At 39.5% G+C, this 22,751-nt stretch overlaps 1 protein-coding gene across 1 annotated transcript in view; it reads left to right on the plus strand.

Annotated features, from left to right (window-relative positions):
- Cdep (Chondrocyte-derived ezrin-like domain containing protein) overlaps nt 1-21,151 on the plus strand; it is a 227,733-nt gene extending 206,582 nt beyond the window's left edge. Inside the window, exons 9-17 of the mRNA XM_075295350.1 lie at nt 2,215-2,321; nt 2,588-2,703; nt 2,760-3,003; nt 9,237-10,166; nt 10,215-10,457; nt 10,584-10,676; nt 10,752-20,376; nt 20,467-20,721; nt 20,815-21,151. Of these exons, the coding sequence (XP_075151465.1) occupies nt 2,215-2,321; nt 2,588-2,703; nt 2,760-3,003; nt 9,237-10,166; nt 10,215-10,457; nt 10,584-10,676; nt 10,752-20,376; nt 20,467-20,721; nt 20,815-21,025 (11,824 nt within the window). The 3' untranslated portion in view covers nt 21,026-21,151. The remainder of the gene's footprint in view (nt 1-2,214; nt 2,322-2,587; nt 2,704-2,759; nt 3,004-9,236; nt 10,167-10,214; nt 10,458-10,583; nt 10,677-10,751; nt 20,377-20,466; nt 20,722-20,814) is intronic.
- Nucleotides 21,152-22,751: the final 1,600 nt, after the last annotated feature.

Here is a 22,751-nt window from a genome sequence, read left to right on the forward strand (position 1 = left end):
CCGATCCGGTTCAATTTTGGAACGTGGTGTTAGTATATGGCCGTTAACAACCATACCAAAATTGGTCCATATCGGTCTATAGTTAGGTTAGGTTAAAGTGGCAGCCCGATTAAGTTTCAGACTCACTTAGACTATTCAGTCCATTGTTATATATAGCCGATACCCAATCACACAAAAATTTGTCAATATCGGTTCATAATCATGGTTCCCACTTGAGCCAAAAATAATCTACCAAAATTTTATTTCTATAGAAAATTTTGTCAAATGTTTATTTCTATAGAAAATTTTGTCAAAATTTTATTTCTATACAAAATTTTGTTAAAATTTTATTTCTATAGACAATTTTGTCAAAATTTTATTTCTATAGAAAATTTTGTAAAAAATTTATTTCTATAAAAAAAATTGTCAACATTTTATTTCTATAGCAAAATTTTGTCAAAATTTTATTTCTATAGAAAATTTTGTCAAAATTTTATTTCTATAGAAAATTTTGTTAAAATTTTATTTCTATAGAAAAATTTGTCAAAATTTTATTTCTATAAAAAAAATTGTCAAAATTTTATTTCTATAGCAAAATTTTGTTAAAATTTTATTTCTATAGAAAATTTTGTCAAAATTTTATTTCTATAGAAAATTTTGTCAAAATTTTATTTCTATAGAAAATTTTGTCAAAATTTTATTTCTATAGAAAATTTTGTCAAACTGAATTATATGCGTATTTAATCGGTCTTTTTTAAATTAAAATATACCACGTATGGACTTACTTACAATTTAGAAGACGGTGTTAGGAGGTTTAAGGATATCTTACAAAGCGTTACCGCAACCCAAGTAATTCGATTGTGGATGGCAGTGTTTAGAAGAAATTTCTACGCAATCCATGGTGGAGGGTACATAAGCTTCGGCCTCGCCGAAATTACGGCCGTATATACTTGTTTTCTCTTTTTTCAACATTTTATTTTTATAGAAAATTTTGCCAAAATTTTATTTGTGTAGAAATTTTGTCAAAATTTTATTTCTATATAAAATGTTGTCAAAAATTTATTTTCATAGAGAAATTCCCAGTAGTCTCCGAGGCATTTCCATAGACAATTCTAAAAAAACTTTAAACCTTCAGACTTGGGAATCATCCCCACGAATTTTAGAGAGTCTTCATTTTTTTTTTTATAATTTAGAAGAGCGTTCCAAAAAGTACAATTCATCACCAAACGATTACAATATATTTGGAACATACCTCTGCACTCAATACTTTGAAAAAAATTGCCAAGATTTCAAGGTAGATTAATTATACACAAATGCAAGTATCTCGTAAAACAAATCTTATATAACTGGAGAAAATATCCAAGTTTTAGAAAAAAAAACTGTGTGTATTAAAAGTCTCAAACAAATGCAGATTTTAGAAAAATCGATCAAGACTTGGGAAGTGTGTCAGAACCATACCCAAGTCATCCAAGATTTTATAAAGATTTCTTAGAGTAATTAAAATACCAAAAAATAAATATTTTTCCACCGGCTTACATAAATTATAACTATATAAGTCTAAGTGAAATATAGAAAATCTACAAAATAATTTAGATTTCCTGTCTATACTCGAAGTAACCAACATTATTTATACGTGTTTTATTGGTCAAGTTCTGATGGATATGTATTGTCCAAAATATCTCCGATTGTGTCGTAATTGTATCGCCGATTTATAAAACTTCAAGTGGAGCGCTCTTCGATCCAATATTTCCCATATCGTTAGTATCGAAATTTTTAGAACGATGATGTTAAGAGTAGTAGCAGTAGTAGTAGAGCTTACATTTCAAAATAATCTGGACCGTTCATTGATTGCTATTGGTTAAAATTATTGAATATTTTATTTTCATTAATTTTATTTTAAAATTGATTTTTGTCAATTTCATTAATGTTTAGTTGGTTTTCTTCATTACTTTCTCACCCGAATTTCTTCATTCCAAACAAAAATCAAATTGCAACAAACCTGTAAAAATTTTGAATGCATTTTTTTCCAATTCCAACAAAAACACTCAAAAATCCCTATATTGAAATAAATTAAAAGCAATTTAAAGAAAAAAAAATATGTTTTTTAAGAAAATTTTCAATTAATACCAAAGAAAACAAAAGCAAAACGTTAGAAAGAAAAGAAAGCAAAAACTATTTTTTTTAGAAAAAGAAAACGTGGTATCAATCCTCTTGTCTTTTCTTTTCTTGCTGCAGGTCACAATCATTCCGGCAAGGGCCATTGAATGCAAGTAGCCGAAGTCAGTCGCATACCTATGTGAACTCCAGCATTTCAGCCAATCCCTTACTCCCAATCGATACCGGTTTGTATTTATTTTTTGTTTAATTTTTTTTTTTAGTTTTTTTCTAAGTTTTAATTTTTATAATTGCGAATCGTTTACATTCATTACAAAAAAATCCAAAATTAATTTTCTTCAATCATTTTTATAAACTTATTTTTCTTTATTATGATAATTTGAATTTGTTTTAAATTTATATGAAATTTCCTTTTTATTCCAAAAGTAAACATCAACTAGATTTTAATTTTTATTGACCATTTGATTTTTTGCTTAAATTGTGTGTTAAGCAGCAGCTTGGGATTATCGCAATCAATGCACAGACTCGACGACGCCTTCTCTGACGAAGAGGGCAGCGGATACCTTGGATCGCCGACAAGACAATCCTACAGACCGCAAGCATTCTCAAGTAATTTTCCATTAGCATTTCCAATAAGAAAAAATTGATAGCATTTGGTTTTTCAGGTCACAGCAGCCCAGGTGGAGATTTATCAGACGAAGAATTATGCCTCGGAATCGCCAACCTCGGCGGAACAATTACACCACTCGGCAGCGGGTGTGCCGGACCATCAAATGAATGCGAATCGCTCTGTTTCCCCTCAGGGTCCGCAATCATGGACTTCACCCCAACACAACACTCAGCATCCAACACACCAACAGCAACGCGGCCAAGATCAGGGTCGTGTGCATCAAAGCGATCACAATATCGGTGAGTACAGCTCATATTATGAATATTTCTTCTTAATGTGTTTTTGTAAAAATTCTGTGGTTATTTTATATATATATTTATATAAATTTTATTATTAAAATTTTATTTCAATATTGTAGCATTGAATATTTTTAAAACTATTAAATATATTTTTAAGCAGTTTATTTTCTTATCACAGGTGATAATGTACTATAATATATTAGGCATGATAAATCATATCATAAAATATTATTAGTTAAATAATTAATTTAATTTATATGATATTTCTGGGGGTTTCCTCATAAATAAATACCTTAGACAGTTTTTTTTTTTAATTTTAATTTTAGTTAATAATTTTGTGTGGACGCAAATTAAAATTGCTGGATTTTTCAAATGTTTTGAGAGTTTAATCAGAAACAAGTATATACGGCCGTAAGTTCGGCCAGGCCGAATCTTATGTACCCTCCACCATGGATTGCGTAGGAACTTCTACTAAAGGCTGTCATCCACAATCGAATTACTTGGGTTGCGATAACACTTGCCGATGGCAAGGTATCGTAAAACTTTTTAACACTGTCTTCTAAATTGTAAGTTAGCCGATACGGGGTATATATTAAACAAAAAAAGGCCGATTAAATACGTATATAATCTAGTTTGACAAAATTTTCTATAGAAATAAAATTTTGACAAAATTTTCTATAGAAATGAAACATTGACAAAATTTTCTATAGAAATAAAATTTTGACAAAATTTTCTATAGAAATAAAAATTTGACAAAATTTTCTATAGAAATAAAAACTTGACAAAATTTTCTATAGAAATAAAATGTTGACAAAATTTTCTATGGAAGTAAAATGTTGACAAAATTTTCTATAGCAATACAATTTTGACAAAAATTTCTATAGAAATAAAATGTTGACAAAATTTTGTATAGAAATGAAATTTTGACAAAACTTTGTATAGAAATAATATGTTGACAAAATTTTCTACAGAAATAAATTTTTTAAAAATTTTCTATAGAAATAAAATTTTGACAAACATTTCTATATAAATAAACTTTTGACAAAACTTTCTATAGAAATGAAATTTTAACAAAATTTTCTATAGTAATAAAATTTGACAAAATTTTCTATAGAAATAAAATTTTGACAAAATTTTCTATGGAAATAAAATTTTGACAAACATTTGTATAGAAATAAACTTTTGACAAAACTTTCTATAGAAATGAAATTTTGACTAAACTTTCTACAGTAATAAAATTTGACAAAATTTTCTATGGAAATAAAGTTTTGGTAGATTATTTTTGGCGATATGGACCAATTTTTGTGTAATAAGTCATCGGCTATATATAACTAAAGACCGATATGGACCAATTTTTACATGGCTGTTAGAGGCCATATATTGACAAAATGTACCAAATTTCAACCGTATCGGATGACTTTTGCTCCTCCAAGAGGTTCCGGACGTCAAATCTGGGGACGGTTTATATGGGAACTATATATAATTATGGACCGATATGGACCAATTTTTGCATGTTTGTTAGAGACCATATACTAACACCATGTACCAAAGTTCAACTGGATCGGATGAATTTTGCTCTTCCAAGAGGCTCCGGAGGTCAAATCTGGGGATCGGTTTATATGGGGGCTATATATAATTATGGACCGATATGGACCAATTTTTGCATGGTTATTAGAGGCCGTAAACTAACATCAGGTACCAAATTTCAACCGGATCGGATGAATTTTGCCCCTCCAAGAGGCTCCGGAGGTCAAATCTGGGGATCGGTTTATATGGGGGCTATATATATTTATGGACCGATATGGACCAATTTTTGCATGGTTGTTAAAAACCGTATACTAAGACCACGTACTAAATTTCAACCGGATCGGATGAATTTTGCTCCTCCAAGAGGCTCCGGTGGTCAAATCTGGGGATCGGTTTATATGGGAGCTATATATAATTATTGACCGATATGGACCAATTTTTGCATGGTTGTTAGAGGCCGTATACTAACATCAGGTACCAAATTTCAACCGGATCGGATGAATTTTGCCCCTGCAAAAGTCTCCGGAGGTCAAATCTGGGGATCGGTTTATATGGGGGCTATATATAATTATGGACCGATATGCACCAAATTTTGCATGGTTGTTAGAGACCATATACTAACATCAGGTACCAAATTTCAATCGGATCGGATGAATTTTGCCCCTCCAAGAGGCTCCGGAGGTCAAATCTGGGGATCGGTTTATATGGGGGCTATATATAATTATGGACCGATATGAACCAATTTTTGCATGGTTGTTAGAGACCGTATACTAAGACCACGTACCAAATTTCAACCGGATCGGATGAATTTTGCTGCTCCGGGAGGCTCCCCAAGCCAAATTTGGGGATCGGTTTATATGGGGGCTATACGTAAACGTGGTGCGATATGGCCCATTTTCAATACCATCCGACCTACATCAATAACAACTACTTGTGCCAAGTTTCAAGTCGATAGCTTGTTTCGTTCGGAAGTTAGCGTGATTTCCACAGACGGACGGACAGCCGGACAGACGGACAGACGGACAGACGGACGGACGGACGGACATGCTTAGATCGACTCAGAATTTCACCACGACCCAGAATATATATACTTTATGGGGTCTTAGAGCAATATTTCGATGTGTTACAAACGGAATGACAAAGTTAATATACCCCCATCCTATGGTGGAGGGTATAAAAATTTTAACAGACTCTTCAAATCACTACTCCCTACTTTTTTCAATTTTTCTGGCAACATAGAACGACTCATCTTTTGACTAAATTTTTTGCTTTCTCATAGGAACGAAAATGCTGAAAAGCCAGGTCCTGCATCAGCGATCGTTACTACACAGAAAAAAATTTCACGAACATTTTTCCAATTAAAATCTTAATTGAGTTTTAAAAAATATTCAATTAAAAATTTAATTGAATCAACAAATTTTATAATTGAAATAAAAATCAATCACACAAATTAATAGTATCAATTAATTTTTTAATTGGATCAATTAATTTTTTAATTGACTGTCAATTAATTTTTTAATTGATACTATCATTTCTGTGATTGAAGACATTTCAATTAAAAAATTAATTGGATCAATTAATTTCGTGATTGATTCAGAAAAAAATTTTTTGTGTGTAGTGGTAATTGGAAGAAGCAATTTCCGGTCTGGGGTAGAACTTCCCATTTGAGTGTTTCCAAATAATTTTTTACGGGTTTTATATGTGGCTGGGCGTTATGATGCTACAAAATCACCTTGTCGATCCTTTCCTAATATTGTGGCAGGCTAAAATGCATGAATGAACTTCCATACAAAGATCTTGTGATTGTTTCACTCAGCTGCAGCATCTCATAGTACACCACACCCAGCTGATCCCATCAAATATATAGAATAAACTTCTATGTCAGGATATGCCTTCGATGTTTAGGCGTAACCGGAGTAACCAAATGATTTTTTGTTGCTTGGGATTGTCGTAGAGGATCCACCTTTTAAAATCCCCTTTTTTGAATCAGCTGTTCGCAAGCGAAAAATCGCCTTTCGACGTCTCTCTCTTCAATCCGTATGGTACCCAATTATTCCCAATAGTTTCAATCGAAATGGCGGCTCCAAAGCTGCTTCCAATAAGTCGTTTTCTCTTTGACGCCTCGAGGCTCGATGAAAACGATTTGGTAGCGGCCAATGCCACCCGAGATGGAGATTACTTCTGGTGGTCGTTCGTAAAATCAAATCTTCGTACAAGCAATCACTATTAATCTAGGAGATTACGAATTGAAATTGGAAAAGTTTTCTTAAAAAAACACACAATGTCCGGAAACTCCACGAGTTCTAGGAAGAAGAAAAATTTCGCAGTTATAAAAAAATCGCTTAAAAAAGAATTTCAGCCCCACATACTCCCTGTTGTTACTAGATCTGTTAAGTCATTATATTTTAGTACAATGACATGAAGGACATATTTTGTGTTGAAATATACGTAGATATCTTGCGCTGAGATATACAAAGAAATAAAAGTTTTCACGTCTACAGAGATCGCACTCCCACTATCTCAATACTCCTGTCAACGGACTGAAAAGAGGCCCACGACTAGTGAGGTAGGTTACGGATGGAATCAAAATATTCGAGAATGGAGAGATCGCGCTTCTCTGGGAAACAAACGGTTTATAAACCAATGCATAGAATTGCGTCTGAAAATGTCGCACTACTTCATTTTAAGGGTAGAATTAGGGTCGTACGCAAAAGACGAGCGACTAAAGAGATACTAATCCTGTCGTTAAAGGACGCGGCTTTGGACAGATCGAACTTTCCTTATATTATGAAAGCAATAACTAACGACTAGAGAGGTTGCGCTCATCTAAATTATGGACGGAAGCAAAGGACTCGCGGATATAGAGATCACACTCCCACCGGTAACGTACAAACGAAAAGCCTCGCGATTCCTCTAGAAAACAATTATCTACCAGAGAGACAGCGCAAAGAGTCACGACTAGAGAGATCCCAATTCGCTAGGTTACTTGTGGAATTAAGATCCGTAGCAGTACGTACTATTCTAAGTACGGGGCGCCCGCAATTGAATACGACTTGAGAAATAGTACTCCTCTAATGAAAGGGGGCGGATTCTGTTCAAACAATTCTCATACGTCAAGAGACATAGGTTGTGAACGAAACCAAAGACAGCCGATAAGAGAGATCCCACAGATGGAATCAAATGACTCGAGACTAGTTAGAGGACACTTCGCTAGATATTGGACGAAATCAAAAACTCACGACTAGAGACGTCACAATACCCTCGGTTTTAGGTGAAATCAATCTCAGCAGCAAAGGAGAGTTGACACTCTGCTCGGACATCCTCAATGGAATTTCGACATAAGTAATAGTACTCCTCTTGTTGAAGTGCGATGATTCTGCTCAAATAATGCTATCAGGCCTAGAGACATCGTACTCCACTAGGTTGTGGAGTACGCTTAGAGAGAACGCGATCTTCTGTATCAAGGACGGAGTATGAGAGAAAAAGGACTCCCTACAATATTACGTTAATCAACGTAGTGGACGAAACCCATGATCCTAAAATCTAAGAGATCACGCTCCTCTAGGTAATGAACTAAGGCAATGGCACGAAATTTTTATAGGTTGCCGAATTGAGAACGAATGCGAAGGATTCCCGCGACTAGAGGTTATCGATGAAAGTATGAATGGATGGATGAAATCCAAAACCTTCTATCAGAGAGATCGCACTCATCTAGGTAATGGACGAAGACAATGACATAAGACTTCTCTATGTTACCGAATTGAGAACGGATGCTAAGGATTCTCGCGACTAGAGGAATCGCGCTCTCTTAGGTTAACGACACAAGTATTCCCCTATGTTACGAGTGAACACGAAGCGTGTGACTTTCATCGACCCAATGTCCCATATCTCCACAACCTTTTAAGCCCGTGCTGGGATGGCGACGATGGAATGAACCCAACTCGATAGTGTGTGTAGGGCGACCATGGTTTTTGAGGACATTGACAATTTTTTCAGTGAGCTAAATATAACGTGGTCTCGAACTCCACATCTTATTACTTCTCCTGATCACCCACGGTGTGCGTGTTGTTTCCCTAGGTTTTACTTGCCTTAAGCGAGACATTAACTACTTTTATAATCCGCTTGTATTGGAATCGAGTGTTTCTGGGCCACTTTGAATAGATCCCCATACGTCTTCCAATCGGCGTTCATCACATTTTTGGCTTAGACAAATGAAATCTCTGATAATTTGTCCCATATTTATAAATGATCCATGCAGAAAATGTTATACAATCATTTTTCCCTTATATATAAAGTGCATACTTAGTGAGTTATTTTAGTTTCAATTCAAACAACAACAAAATATATATACATAAAGTGTTTAATTTATGCCAAATTATTAGTGGTGGTTTTATGATTTCTTTAGCAGTGCAATTTTAATTCGAATTATGTTGTGGAAAATTTGCATGTGTTTTTTAAGTTTCAGTTCAAGTGTTTAGTTGTGTTATCCTTAAGTTTATTACAAATATCCTCTATGATTTTAATTTTGAATTCGTTCTGCCTATAACCTAAAGCATGATCCAAACAAACGAAAAAAAGAAAACAAATATGAAAATGGTAAAGTAAAATAAAAATAACGATTCTCTCTTCTTCTCTTCTTTAAACATATTCTTATTATCATCTCTTTCTATAATTTCCACAAAAAAAAAATAAAATTTCTATGGCAGGTCTGAGCCACTTGTCCCACTTGTACAGCAGCAACACCCCTCGTCGAGTCTCAGTGGCATCCCAGGCGTTTGTCCCTGCGTCGCCGCCACACAGCAATGCCAACACCACCAGCAGCAGCAACAACAATTACCATCGCACTATCACCACCAATACGGTGGGTCTCTCAGTGGATCTCAGCAGCTCTATGGAATTGGATCAGGAGGAGGAATCGGAAGCGGTGGCGGTGGCCCGCCAAATGCAAGCGGAATTGGAGGAATCGGATTTGCCCGAGGAGGAAGTGGATTCGGACTTGACACAATCTACCATCAATCGGGAGAGTATGCATACGGCAGTATCAGCGGTGGGCCCGGCCTCATCGGCAGTGGTGGCAACAATAATTGCCCCTCATCCGCCGCATCGGTCACAGGAGTCCCCATCTCAAACTGTCACACCAATACATTATAGCAGTACCAATTATTCGATGTCTAAACAGTGCATGTTAAATAATAACGCAACCTCCACAGAAACCGAAACAGACAATATCATCTACACGGATATCAATGACATCAATCATTACAAATATCCCGAATTCACTCCCAAGCCGGAGAAAAAGATCACCAATAGTGAACTTTTGAATCTTAACGATCGCAATGACATTTATGCCACGGTTAATCGCAAGACCAAGGCGAAGACCCGTGAGAAACATTTCTCCGATGAGTTTATTGATGAAACTATACTTCAGTATACCCGCTCCAAGCAATTGGGTATAGCTGCTGATATACGCATGCCTTTAAGTTGTGGCACCCTGCAGGATTCTACTCCCCTAGGAGAGGATATGCATAATACATTCTCTAGTCTAAACTATCAATATCACAATGACTTAAATCATCCTTCGGATTCATCTTCCTCATACTTTGGAACTGGTTTTAATACAAAGAAATACGCCACAGGTATTGGTGGCGGAGTTGGGAACGGAGGAGTAGTAGGTGCCGGAGGAGGATTGACGATGAATGCCGAAAGAGTTAAATTCGCTTTTTCGGAGAACTATCTCAATCCTTCGTCCATGGATTCACAGAGTTCCACTTCTGTGAATAACTTGCCTAGACATACACATTCCTTGCCTAGAAATTCCGAATTGTCCGGTGTAGATTCAGTAGATTCCTATGATAGTCATTATATAACTCACCATTCGGTAGGTCATTTAGCCAAGACCACAGCCAATATACATCCCCCGACCCATCACAGCCATCATTTGGGTTATCGTAGTAGTATGTATAGTGCCGTGGCGGTTAAGCCGCCTGTAGTTACCACAGCTGCACCCTTGATTATTGATGATCGTAGTCTATCGGGATCACCATTAGACCGTTTCAAAACCTCTTCCGAAAAATTGGAATATCAGATGTCATCATCGAATTTGTATTCGACTGCAACGGCATCGTATGCTAAAAATGCCGTTGCTGGTTATTCCAGCGAGAGTCGCGATGAGGAAGATTATGACGACGATGACATCCATCGTTTGGTACGACATGAACAAGAAGACGATGATGATGATGACGACGAAGAGGAGGACGAAGGGGTGGAGAACATATACGACCAAGTCGAGAAGGAATCCTGGTTGAAAAGCACCTCTTGTAAAGATCTCTATGACTACTCTCACTATGAGCGAGAGCAATCGAAACCTATGACTGCTTTCGACAAGGAATTCTTCTCATTTAATCGTATTGATTCTCCCATTACCCGTTACGATGATTCTCGCCATTCATTGTATTTCACCAAGAATCATTCGATCGATGCCACCCAAGACTTTTTTCCCCTATCACACTCCAAAGTCTATTCCTCTAGCTATCCGGGTACCACCTATAGCAGCACCCAGGCCCATGGTCATAGTCATCATCGCCGTGGCGGCGGCTATGGCCAACACGTTGACTACTGTGGTTCTCAAGATGATATTTCCCAGGACAGCTATGAATTATTGGAAAAATATGATATTGACTTCTTTAGTGGTCGTCGTCGTTCGGAGGATCATATGCGTTCTTGTTCCCTTGACTCCGGTAATTACATACCCACTGACGATGAATCAGTTTCGGAGCATCAAAAATATCGTTCGGCCATGGATGTAAAGTGCAAGTCAGCTGCTGAGTTAATGAACGAGATCTGGGACTTGGAAGATCCCCGTTATTTGCCCAGGGAGAAGTTATCTGTAAAATCCGATGGTAACTTCTACAAAAAGATCAAAGGAAATCTGTCGCGCACATCAAGTCAAGAGTCTCGTTCCGATATCTATGAGACAAAGATTTCCCGTAGTTCTGATTCAAGTAAAAAATCGCGTGACAGTTTATATCATACTGATAGTAAAAAGTCGCGGGAGACTACCAAGTCCAAGACTTCGGAAGCCTCATCCCAGGACTCCAAAGAATCTCTGGTGGGTGATTATCTGGGAAAGAACTATGAAATGCCCACTACAACCGGTAAGAACTACAAACACTTGAGTAAGAAAGAGAAATTCGAGAAATTCCTACAATCCAGCCAGGAGTCCAAGAGTGATTACTATGATGCCGTAGAAGCAGTAGAGGCTTCGGAAGGTCTTAGACCCAAAGTAAAATCGCATGATTGCCTTCTCTCCGATACCCAAGGATCATCGGTCAATAGTTCATTCTATGACAGTCGTGATACCTACTCTACCTTCCCCAGCAATAAATCGGCAAAGACATCAAAGGTCCATTCGATAAGTCTACAAAATGTGGAAATCGAACGTAATGCCAAATCGTTTGGTTCAAAGTCTCCAGATTCGGCCAATACACCCAAAAAGAAAGAGGAAAAGGAAATCCAAACAAATGATTCTATAGATCAGACGGCTCCCTTTAAAAAATCCGACTCACAGTCATGCAAAATGTCTGCATTCCGTCGACGTTCGGATAGTGAGAATATTTTCAGCTTTGATCGTGATCGTATCGAGTGCATTCAGAACTATGGCAAACAATGGGAATCACCGGGTATGGAGGATAAATCCAAACACAGTCCAGACTATCCATTAACTCCCGAATTGGTTTCGGAGTTTGAGAAGCAACAGGCAAGAGCGATGAATCAAAAGATTACCCGTAAGGAAGAGCTAATGGCAAAAACCCATTTCGAAGAATACAATCCGATAATGGTGCCATTGAGTTATGCCTCCCATGCCACTGTAGAGAGAACTAAGAGTGATCCCAATTCTTTGGCAAATCGCAATCGTTTGGGCAGCAATTCTCGTCGACATGTTTTAATGCATCAAAAATCTATAGACCTAACTCCGGCAGATTCGAGCGATGAGGATTATATCTACAAGCAAATTCCAAGTGCTCCACCTTTGTGCAAAGCCCATGGTAACTTCGAAATACCCAAATGCTATGATTCCCCATTGAAATCGGCTGAAATTCCCAAAATGGGCTTTGAAATGCCCAAATCGTTCTTCAGGGAATATGAGAGACGTTTCACCAAAGTCTTAAAAGAGGATATTCCCTATGTATTGCATAAGCGGCATGTAATGAATGGAACAGCTCCTTCACCGGTAGAGAAGAAGTATAGCAAACCCAAGTCTCCAAAATCTCCGAAATCACCTAAATCCCCCAAGTCACCCAAATCACCAAAATCACCTAAAGCTGAGGCTTCTAAGGCTCTGCTGCAACCAGATGCAGACTTTCTACCCGACATTTTGGATAGTCTGCTGCCAGCAGAAACCAAAGAGTTTTTGTTTACGCAAAACATAGATCTCTCCAAAGTGGATCCCATTACACTTGAGGTAGATAAAACCATACCCATAATACAGCTATCATCGCCTACCAAACGGGACATAACCAAACAAATTGAACCTTCACTACTGGAGAAACTCAACAAGAAATTAAGTCAAATCGAAAGTGATTCAGCCACTAGTTCAAGAACTGAAAGTCTACAGCAACAGAAGAACAAACTAGAACAGAAGCAAATCGAGCTTATACAGAGTTTGAGAGCTGAATTGCAAGCAAATGCACGCAAGTCGCTTAAGGCTCGTGTCATACCAAAGACCAAAGTTAATGGCAAACCAAAGAAGGGCAAAACACGTATAACATCATTCTCTTCGGATGATGAGAGTCTGGATTCGGATGATGTATTCGGATCGGCAGAAGCTATACCCGACCGTCTTGAATTCTCTCCGCCACAATCGCGTAAAGAGATTGAACCCATATTGAGAATAGAACAAAGTCGTCTTATCTCAGCCGCCTGGGGTCGTGGGCAGACTATGAGTTCCACAGAGATAGAAGGCTCGCCACCTCAATGTCGACGCCTGGCCGAGTTGGAAAGTCGTTATCACACCCAGAAACTAGATCCCCATTATGCCAACGCTTCCGAGTTAAGGCGTATATCGGAACGATCAATTTCCATACCCTCTTCGGAAGATGAGCCTCATATGCCTTTCCGAGGTCGTATGGATGAATGTACCAATGATTATCAGCGGAATGAGAATATACCATCACCCATTTTGGAACACACGGAATTCTTTCGCAGCAATGATGACATCTATGAGACGTGTCATGAGGAAAGAATTACTACAATGGATATTGACTATACACTAAAGAAGAAGACCTCGCCCAGGCCGCCTAGTGGTACAGATAGAGTGACAAAATCCAAAGTTAAATTACTGGACGAAGTAGTTGACTCCTCTATGGTTATGCGTTCAAAGGGACATGCTCCCATACTTTTTGCTCATGCTCGTCTGAACCTCTCTGAGGGATCGGTTTCATTACAAAGGCAAAAGGCCGCCTTGGAATCACCCACAACAGAGAGGCGTGCCAAGAGTTTGGATACTGCGGTTATATCCCTTCACCGATTGCCTCACATGAATGCCTTCTCTTCGAAAGATGACACCGTTGGTTTTGAAGAGGAAGCAGAAATACTGGAGGAAAAATCTTTGGAACGTGCTAAAGCCGGTAATCAACAAGAAGAAGATACAGCGGATAGCGTTCATTCATGTGCAGGATCGATACCAACTCAACAGACCTCTTATGCCTCAGTTATGAATGATTCCCTTCTTAATGCTGTGACCATAGATGATGAGGAGGTTCAGTTGTTGGATCAACTCAAGTATATCGAGAAAATCGCTTTACAGGGTGTGAAAATCAAAGATAAGAAGAAATCCAAAATGAAGTTAAAGAGTGGTGACCATCTAATCTTGAATATACCAAAATATCGTTTTACCGACTGGTCTCCTTATAGCTCGGCCAATAGTTCGCGTAAAACATCTCCAGGTGTTTCAAGGGCCAGTAGTATTGAGAGTACTGGCAAGGGAAAACTTAAGCTCAGTATGGGCGATATGTGTAAAATAAAACCGGGAGTATCCCGATCCAGACCTGAATCACGACGCACTAGTGCTGATGATATCAAGAAGGATGGTAAAGGTAAGAAAACCAGTCCGAAAGAGCGGCCACGCACCATAGAGGCACGACGTTTGAGTAAGGATAAGAGCAAAAGTCAAGAAGAAACCGAAGCCGATATAGCCAAACGTAAGGAACGACAACAAAAACTCTATGAATCAGCTATGAAACAGACCATAACTATGTTGAGTCCCGTAAAGGATACTCTACCTCCATTTCCAGCTCCCGAAGATAAGATATCCGTGAAAACGGAAGGCGATAAAATCATTATAGAAACTGAATTTAAAAGCAAGGCCGAAGATCATGTGCTCATTGCCAAAGCACCCAGAAAGTTGGATACATCCTTGACTAAATTCAGTCGAAGCTTCGACGAGGGCCGCAGTCCCGACAAATTGGATAAGGCCAGTCGAAGCTTCGAAGATCGCAATAAATCATTTGAGGATTCGGAAAAATCAGATGTTCCCGATGATATGGTCATTAAATCGCCCAAGAAAATTGCCAAGAGCCAGGAAATGAAACAGAGAATTGAAGGTCCTGTGGTGATGCACAAGCAGATTGATATGAAGTCCAGTAGTTTAGAGAAACCAGCGCATTTCGCGGAACAGCACCATCACTTATTAGGAACTGATGTTAAGGCTCGCAGCCTTGACGAAAAGCGTCAAACGTCACAGACGGAAACAAAGAAAACCGAAGAAAAGCAACCCAGTGCTCCTTTACGTAGTGCCATTGGGGATCGTCGCATGTTTGCCCACCAATATAATGTGCAAGAGGATATCGATATGCAAGCGGTTATATCGGAAAGAAGATCTTTGGAGATTCTGAAAAGATCCTTACCCTCCGAAGATACCAGAGATAGTGACTGCACATATAGTCGCAAGCCTTCGACCGCAGATAGTCTTGATTCCTTTGTATCGGCCGATGATAGCCACTCACCAGCTAGTAAATCTCCCATCCCGCCTGCGGAGGGAGTGTATCCTCACCGAGTACCCACCATTGAGTGTGAAGAAGCCTCCATAGAAGAAGATGATAGTTCTAGGCATTTGAAAGTATCGCGAATGGATACCAATCGTTTAAGTTTGGATCGCAGTCGGAGCGACGAAACTGGTTCCTGGATGACTGTGGAGTGTGATGAATTTGTCGGCTCCGATACTTCAGAAAACGAACCAAGAACTTTGGAACCCGATCGAAATGTATTAGAAACTCAAGCCACATTGGATGATGCCGTTCCCTTAGAATATTCCAATTGTGCCACACCCACGTCGGACCTAAATATCCTGGTAACACCGCCCAACACAAGTCCCATGGCAGAGAAGAACATCATCGAATCATTTGAGACACAAAATGAATTGCAAGAAACCAAACGTAAGCCCATATTGGAGAAGCAAAGTGACAAATCGAAAAGTTCAGATTCTTGGACCAGTGGTGAGAAGGATGTAAGTCCAGCACGAGGAGAAAAGGGTGATTGGAGTTTATCGGTTAGTGGAGGTCGCGAGAAAAGTTCTGTTGAAGAAGAGTCAAGTGTTAGCTGTTCTATAGCACGACCCTTGGGTATTTCACAAGATTTTGGTGATTTGGATGCTAAGAAATGCATGGAGCTTAAGCAGAAAATGTTAAAATTGGATGTGGATTCGAATACGGGAGGTGGAGATACGAAATTTTATAGTCCTTCATCGTCGAAAGATATTACGCCAACTAATGAAACAGCTCCAGAACCAATACAAGCGCCCTCGAAACCTCTGGTTAAGAAGCCCAGTACACCGACCTTAGAAAAACAAAGTCCCATTGACTTGGGTACTAGTATAGAATCGTACCTTGATCCTATAGAAGAAAAAATCAATAAAATTTTAGAACGTCCAGGAGACATCGAATTTATAGCACCAGTGGAAAAGAAACTACCTAAAATTGAGAAACCAGTCCGAAAGTTGGCTGTTAACAAGGCTGAGGGGGAGAAGGCCAAATCAGGCAGCAGTTCCCAAGAATCCAAATCAAGTTTTGATTCCAAAGGATCTCTGAGTGTAGAATCTCGAGGTTCTTTTGAAACCGAAAGCAGTTCTGGTTCCATGGGAGCCGCCCATCGCCGTGGTGAGCTCTTAACTAAGGAACAACAATCCACCTGGCGTCCTTTTCCCATAGAGAGTAGTAACAGTTCGAGTACCGATGATCCTTGGCATCATGTAGAGACCGATGGTGGTTATGAGAGATTCGATGTTAATAATCCGCAACGCGACTCCTCCGATAGTGAATTCAAAGAAATTTCTCCCGATGAACAAAAGGAAAATAGTGATGCAAGTTTCCAAGATGAGTTAAACGACTTTCCCACAACTTTTGGTTATCCGGCAATGACCAGCTCAATGAATGGCATTGGGGTTAATCCCACAGACATTATAGGTTATAGCTCGGGATTTACATTGGGCCGTACCTTATCGAGGATCTCCGAACGCAGCACAGCCTCTGAGAAATCCAGCATGGACGATGATAAGGCATCAACACATTCAATGAGTATTCATGATGAATCCATAGGTTCGGCCACAGATCATCAACCAAGTCTTAGTTCAGACTCACGCAGTAATACAAATCTGAATTATATATCGGATACAGATCGTCGGACATCAGCCGAAATGCCAGATATACCTTGCGATTCGGCTACAGGAGATCGCCTATCGAGTACGAGCAGTTTTAACGAACCCAAATCGCCCACCATTGTAACCGGCAGATTTTCCGTGACAAATGTAGATGAACAAGATGGCGAAGACCGTCCCACCTTAATGTGTCTTTCGAATGCTGGAAGCCAGGATTCGGAAGATTGGCCTCTACCAGAGATACCCTATGATCATGTGCCAGTTAAGCCCATGGATTCATTGTACGAAATCCCCGATTTAGATAAGCCCGTGCCTAAATCGTTTTGCTGGAAGGCTGGTATGGCATTTCCCTCGGAAGACTCACAGGATTGGCCTACACCCCCTTCTAGTGGTGGTGGGACGCCAGTAGTGGTGGAAGATATAGAAACTTATTTCGCTTCCGAAGCCCAAAATGCCGACCAGGTAATGGTCGAGTCGTTTACCACAACCGAGCGTACTGATGATGAAGACAAATTATCATGTGAAGATTTCCCCATATCACCACCGGAAATGGCCAAGGTACTCCCCTACGAAGACACGGCCTATTTGATGTCAGCAGCCTTCGAGGATAAAGAATTTGGGGCTGCTGCCGGAGGCGAAGACTATGCCCATGAAACCGCAACATGTTTGAGTTCAACCTTGAATGCTGCCACATGTTTATCAAATTCCTTCAATGTGTCCTGTTCTTCGTCATCGCCAAAGGCTCATCGAAATACATCGCTTCGAAAAGACTCCAGTGCGGAAACAGTTATAATGTCTCAACCTACACGATCGCCAGCACCTAGAAGTCCTCTGTCAGAGGATGAAGTCTTTAGCAATGATGATGTTTTCATGCCAGGTACCATTAAGGTACAACTATCACCGGATGAGAATAAAACCCAAGAATATATTCGGAAATTATCACGAGGATCCAATAATTCGGATACCTCCATAGATGATATCCTCTCCCCCACCACAGGAACTGTACGCTATAACTATGAACATCGCCTTAGTACTGGCAGTTGCCGTAAATGCAGTCATTCCAGTCATTCGGAAGAGGATACAAGCTCCATAGGCACCGATCTGGATGGCACAGTTCGCATGGGCATGCAAAAGAAATGCACTCACAGTTCCCATTCGGAGGATACTTCGATAGGTTTGAGCATTTCCGATTGGTCTACGGGTACCAATACTGTTAGGCAATATGCCAATCTGTCGGGCTCGGATAGTCTGTCAGCCGTTTCAAATCTGTCTTGTGCCAAATCGGAGAAGTCAAATCAAACCCGTTCTAGTTTAAGTTCTATTAATAAATCAGCAGAGAGTCTATGTGACAATGGATCATCCGATGGCCTACGCTATGACATGTTATCCAGCTCGGAAACAGATAAATTGTCCGATACCACCTCGGCAACGAAGAGCGATGACACTACATTGACTTTAACAGAAATGGCCCAAACCATGTCAGAATGGTCAACTTCAAGCAGTCGCACATTGGTGGGTCCAGCCCCTGGTGATGCTTCGGCTATGGCAGATCAAAAGAATGGACGAAGAGGTAGCTATATTGATTATCAGCCCTTGAAATATCACAAGGGAAGTAGAGAGAAGTCGGGAGAGGAATCCGATAAACGAGGTTCCATTCCTCAAATTCATAGAAGAAGTAGTAGCAGTAATGGCTTGCAAAGAGCAAGCAATGAAAATGTTACTTCACAGAAATCGGGTAAATCCAGTGACCCCGCACGACCTGGTATGCCAGTAAGAATTATGGGCAAAGACGATATGGCTGAAACAAATGCGGCACGCAAACGTAGGTCCTTGGAAATGATGTCCAAACGTTATCAGAGCCAAGAGCTTTGCTCGGAGAGTGAAACCTTTGTGGAAAAATTGTATTCACCCAGTGAAAAGTTAACAGAGCGCTATCAAAGTCAAGATTTTGTGGCTTTACATGCAGCGGCAGCTCAACAACAATCTGCATCGGGACCTCCGGTGGTGGCCCCCAAACCACAAAAAGCCAAAGCACCACAGCCACCAACGGTAAAGACAAAACCTCCAGCACCCCAACCTCCACCTAAACCCATAAAACCGAAAATGACTGTAACCCAACCATTAATGCAAGCCTTATTGAAGCATATGAAACAACCTGGGGTAGCCGAGGCAGCAGCCAAAGCCGAGGAAGAGGAAAAAGAGAAGGAACAAAAGAAAATCGACGAAGAAGAGGAGGAGAAGCGTCGTCTGCAAACTGAAGCCCCCAAGGGCAAACAACCCCCTCCACCCATACCATCAGTGCCCCCCATAACATCACCCTCTGATCTGCCTCAAACCATAGGACCGCCGGGAGAAAAACCTTTGGCCAAACATCACAGCTACGACGATAAAACTCTGTCCAAATCCCAAATACGGGAATACAAAACCAATAAGGTTAGACAATCGAATTCATTCCATGAGCATATGCTTACACAATCGCAACAATCATCGCTAGAATCCCTACATCCCCGCATAGATGAGGAGTCCTCATCAGTGGGAGGTGGTGGGACGACTACAACAACAACGACTGCAGTTAACAGCGGCAATACAACAAGTGCCGATAATTCCTCCCCCATGATGCATACACGGGCGGAGAAACTGGTGAAATGTTCTCCCTACTATTCGAGTAGTCTAAGCTCTGAGTCACCACCCAATCAGCTTATACAAAAACCACCACGAAAAGGATCAATTGTGAGGGCTCCCATTGTTAAGAGTCCACCCAGTGGCAATGATACCGACAGCTCGGTAGATGTTCGAGCCACCGACCCGAAATTAAGAACTCGAGGCTATCGCAAAAAACGCCAGATAACTGCTAAACGCATTAGATCTTCAGATCGAGCACTCGTGGAACAGGAAAGTTCCGAATGTTCGGAGGGCTATCAGCCAGAAATGGACTCTGGAGGTTCGGATCCTTCCTACCGCCATGAGTATTACGAATTCGACGAAGAGCTGGAGGAACGTGAACAAGAAACCGATGAATATGATGACTATCCGCATCACTATTCCGGCATAGCCTTTTCATCCACATCATCGGCCTTTGAAAGTCTTGATATGACGGATAATGTGGATGAAATGGGTTTTCCACGCTATGACCGTTTAAGTCACATTACCAATCCCATTTATCAGCAATCCCTACATCATTATCAGCAGCAAGCTCAGCAACAACAACAACAACAACAACAACCACGCACAAATAGTAGTAGTAGTGGTAATGTCCATGCCCCATCATCAACAGCATCCACAAGTAGTCATAGACCAGCCCCAGCAAATCATCCAATGCCACCGCCTTCGGGACAACCCATAAAACCAGCTCGCACCAAAAAACGCCAATTAAAACGTGAAGATTCGGTTATGGGTTCCCAGTCCCAGTCGACAACATCATATTCCCAATATCATGAGAGATCCCCATCCTCCTATTGTAATCCCGAAGAGAGTGAATTTGAAACGAAGGGTGGTCTATCTGATGATATGGCCAATAGTAGTGAGGATAGTAATAACAGTTTCTATCACTGTACTGGCACCATTAAACGATCCACTGCAGCAGCAGCGGCGGCGGCAGCTGCCTCCAAAACTAATAGTAGCTCTGTGGCATCTACCGGCAGTGGCGGTGGTGCCAGCTCAAGTGGTAGTGTTCAACAACAACAGAGACGCAAGTCCAAATCGAGTGAACTAGATTTGCCATATCCAGATTTTCTGTCCGACTATGAAACCGAACCCATTGAATATGAACGTTTTGCCTGTGGCTTGGATATACGAGTGGATCCACCACCGAAATTCCATGACTCCGATGATTTAAGTGATCAGTAAGGGCACAATGGGTTTCTAGAATACATAGCCACACCACCACCACCAGCATCAATAAGGGTTGTCTGTTCTGTGTTGTTTTAGTCTCTTTTTTAAGTGTAGGAAATCATCCATACTAGATCCTATTATTAACGAAACGATATTAATGTTGTGCAAACTATTGTCGAGAAATCACACATAGACTCGATTGAAGAATATATATGTAGAATCATATACTTACTGTTCAACAGTTCCATAGAAAAAGAAAAAACAAAAATAAATACGAGTTAAAGTGTATTATTCACCTCCATAATCAAACGTCAATATCTTCAATGTTCATAATATAATGTAGAAGAATCAAATATCGTATATAGTCTATCAAGGTATAATTAGGGAAATCGTTAATGGGGAATGCGGAGAGTTGGATTGGATGTTTTCGCAAAGTCTATGGAAATTACAAATAATCAAGGTGCATTGATTTCATTAAAATTTGTTATTGTTCTCAATGCAGAGAATGAAGCCGATTCGTTGTAGTGTAGGCCGCGGATTTAACACCGAATCTATCCGCCAGCTTAGATTCCATTAAATCTTCAATTGAAATATATTTCAAGCAGATATTGAATATTGAAGTCGAGAAATTTTGTTGGTTGGAGGCTTGCACTAAATTTTTAATAAGAAGCAATAATTGGTTGTCTTATGCGATGCATTTTTGGCACGGACATCGGTGAAAAGTTTTAGCCATCAGCACACTGAAAAAAATATTTACGTAATATTAAAGATTACGCAACCTAAATTTTAGGATAGGACATTTAGGACAAATTCAATTTTTTTTCATTGAATTTAGGACACACATTTTGAAAATTTCCGTCCCATCACTAAAAAAAAGTTTACTTGGATCCAAAGATTTTGACCTTTCCTTAAGGATTTTGGTATTGATTCCGAGCCAAAGATGCGGCTTCTTTAAAATAAAAACATTTTTTACGGAACTCCCTGGCTTTAAATCTAGGATCAATAAAATTAAAATTGGATACAGATCTCATTCATCGAGTTTTCATTTTCTTTTTGCGATATATTAATAAAGGTATTTATGTACAAATTCCTGTTCCGAATGAGAAACCTGTTCCGAATGAGAAATAAAATGTTCACCGGACTCGCCTCTCAATACATACTGACTAATCTTCACTCCAAAATCGGCAATACTGCTTATTTACCAACAGAGCCAAACAAAAATGAGTTGACCATAAAATGGAAGAAACGCATGATTAACTTTCTTAACAGAGGACGCATTTTGATAATAAAATTCAATAATTCGTTTGTAAGATGATTCATGGTAAAATTATAGACCGAACTGAAGATGTCTGATAGTGAAACAAAACACGAAATATGAGTCAGCTATTTAAACCAATTTTGTGCAATGGTTAGCATGCCCGCCTTGCATACACAAGGTCGTGGGTTCGATTCCTGCTAAAAAGGAGGTCCCTTGTCATTGAGCTTAACATGGAATCGGGCAGCACTCAGTGATAAGAGAGAAATTCAGCAATGTGGTATCACAATGGGCTGAATAGTCTAAGTGAGCCTGATACATCGGGCTGCCACCTAACCTAACCTAAACCAATTTTGCCAAAGAGTTAATAGCTAAAAACTCACCCTTTAATATCAAACTCCTTTATAAGTCTGTTAACTGCAAATTAAAATTCCTATTCTGAAAATTTTCAAGAGTCTCTTTATGGTCAATTCAATAAAAACTCAT

Source organism: Haematobia irritans, chromosome 1 (genome assembly GCF_050003625.1).
Source record: "Haematobia irritans isolate KBUSLIRL chromosome 1, ASM5000362v1, whole genome shotgun sequence".
In the NCBI taxonomy this organism is placed as follows: Eukaryota; Metazoa; Arthropoda; class Insecta; order Diptera; family Muscidae; genus Haematobia; species Haematobia irritans.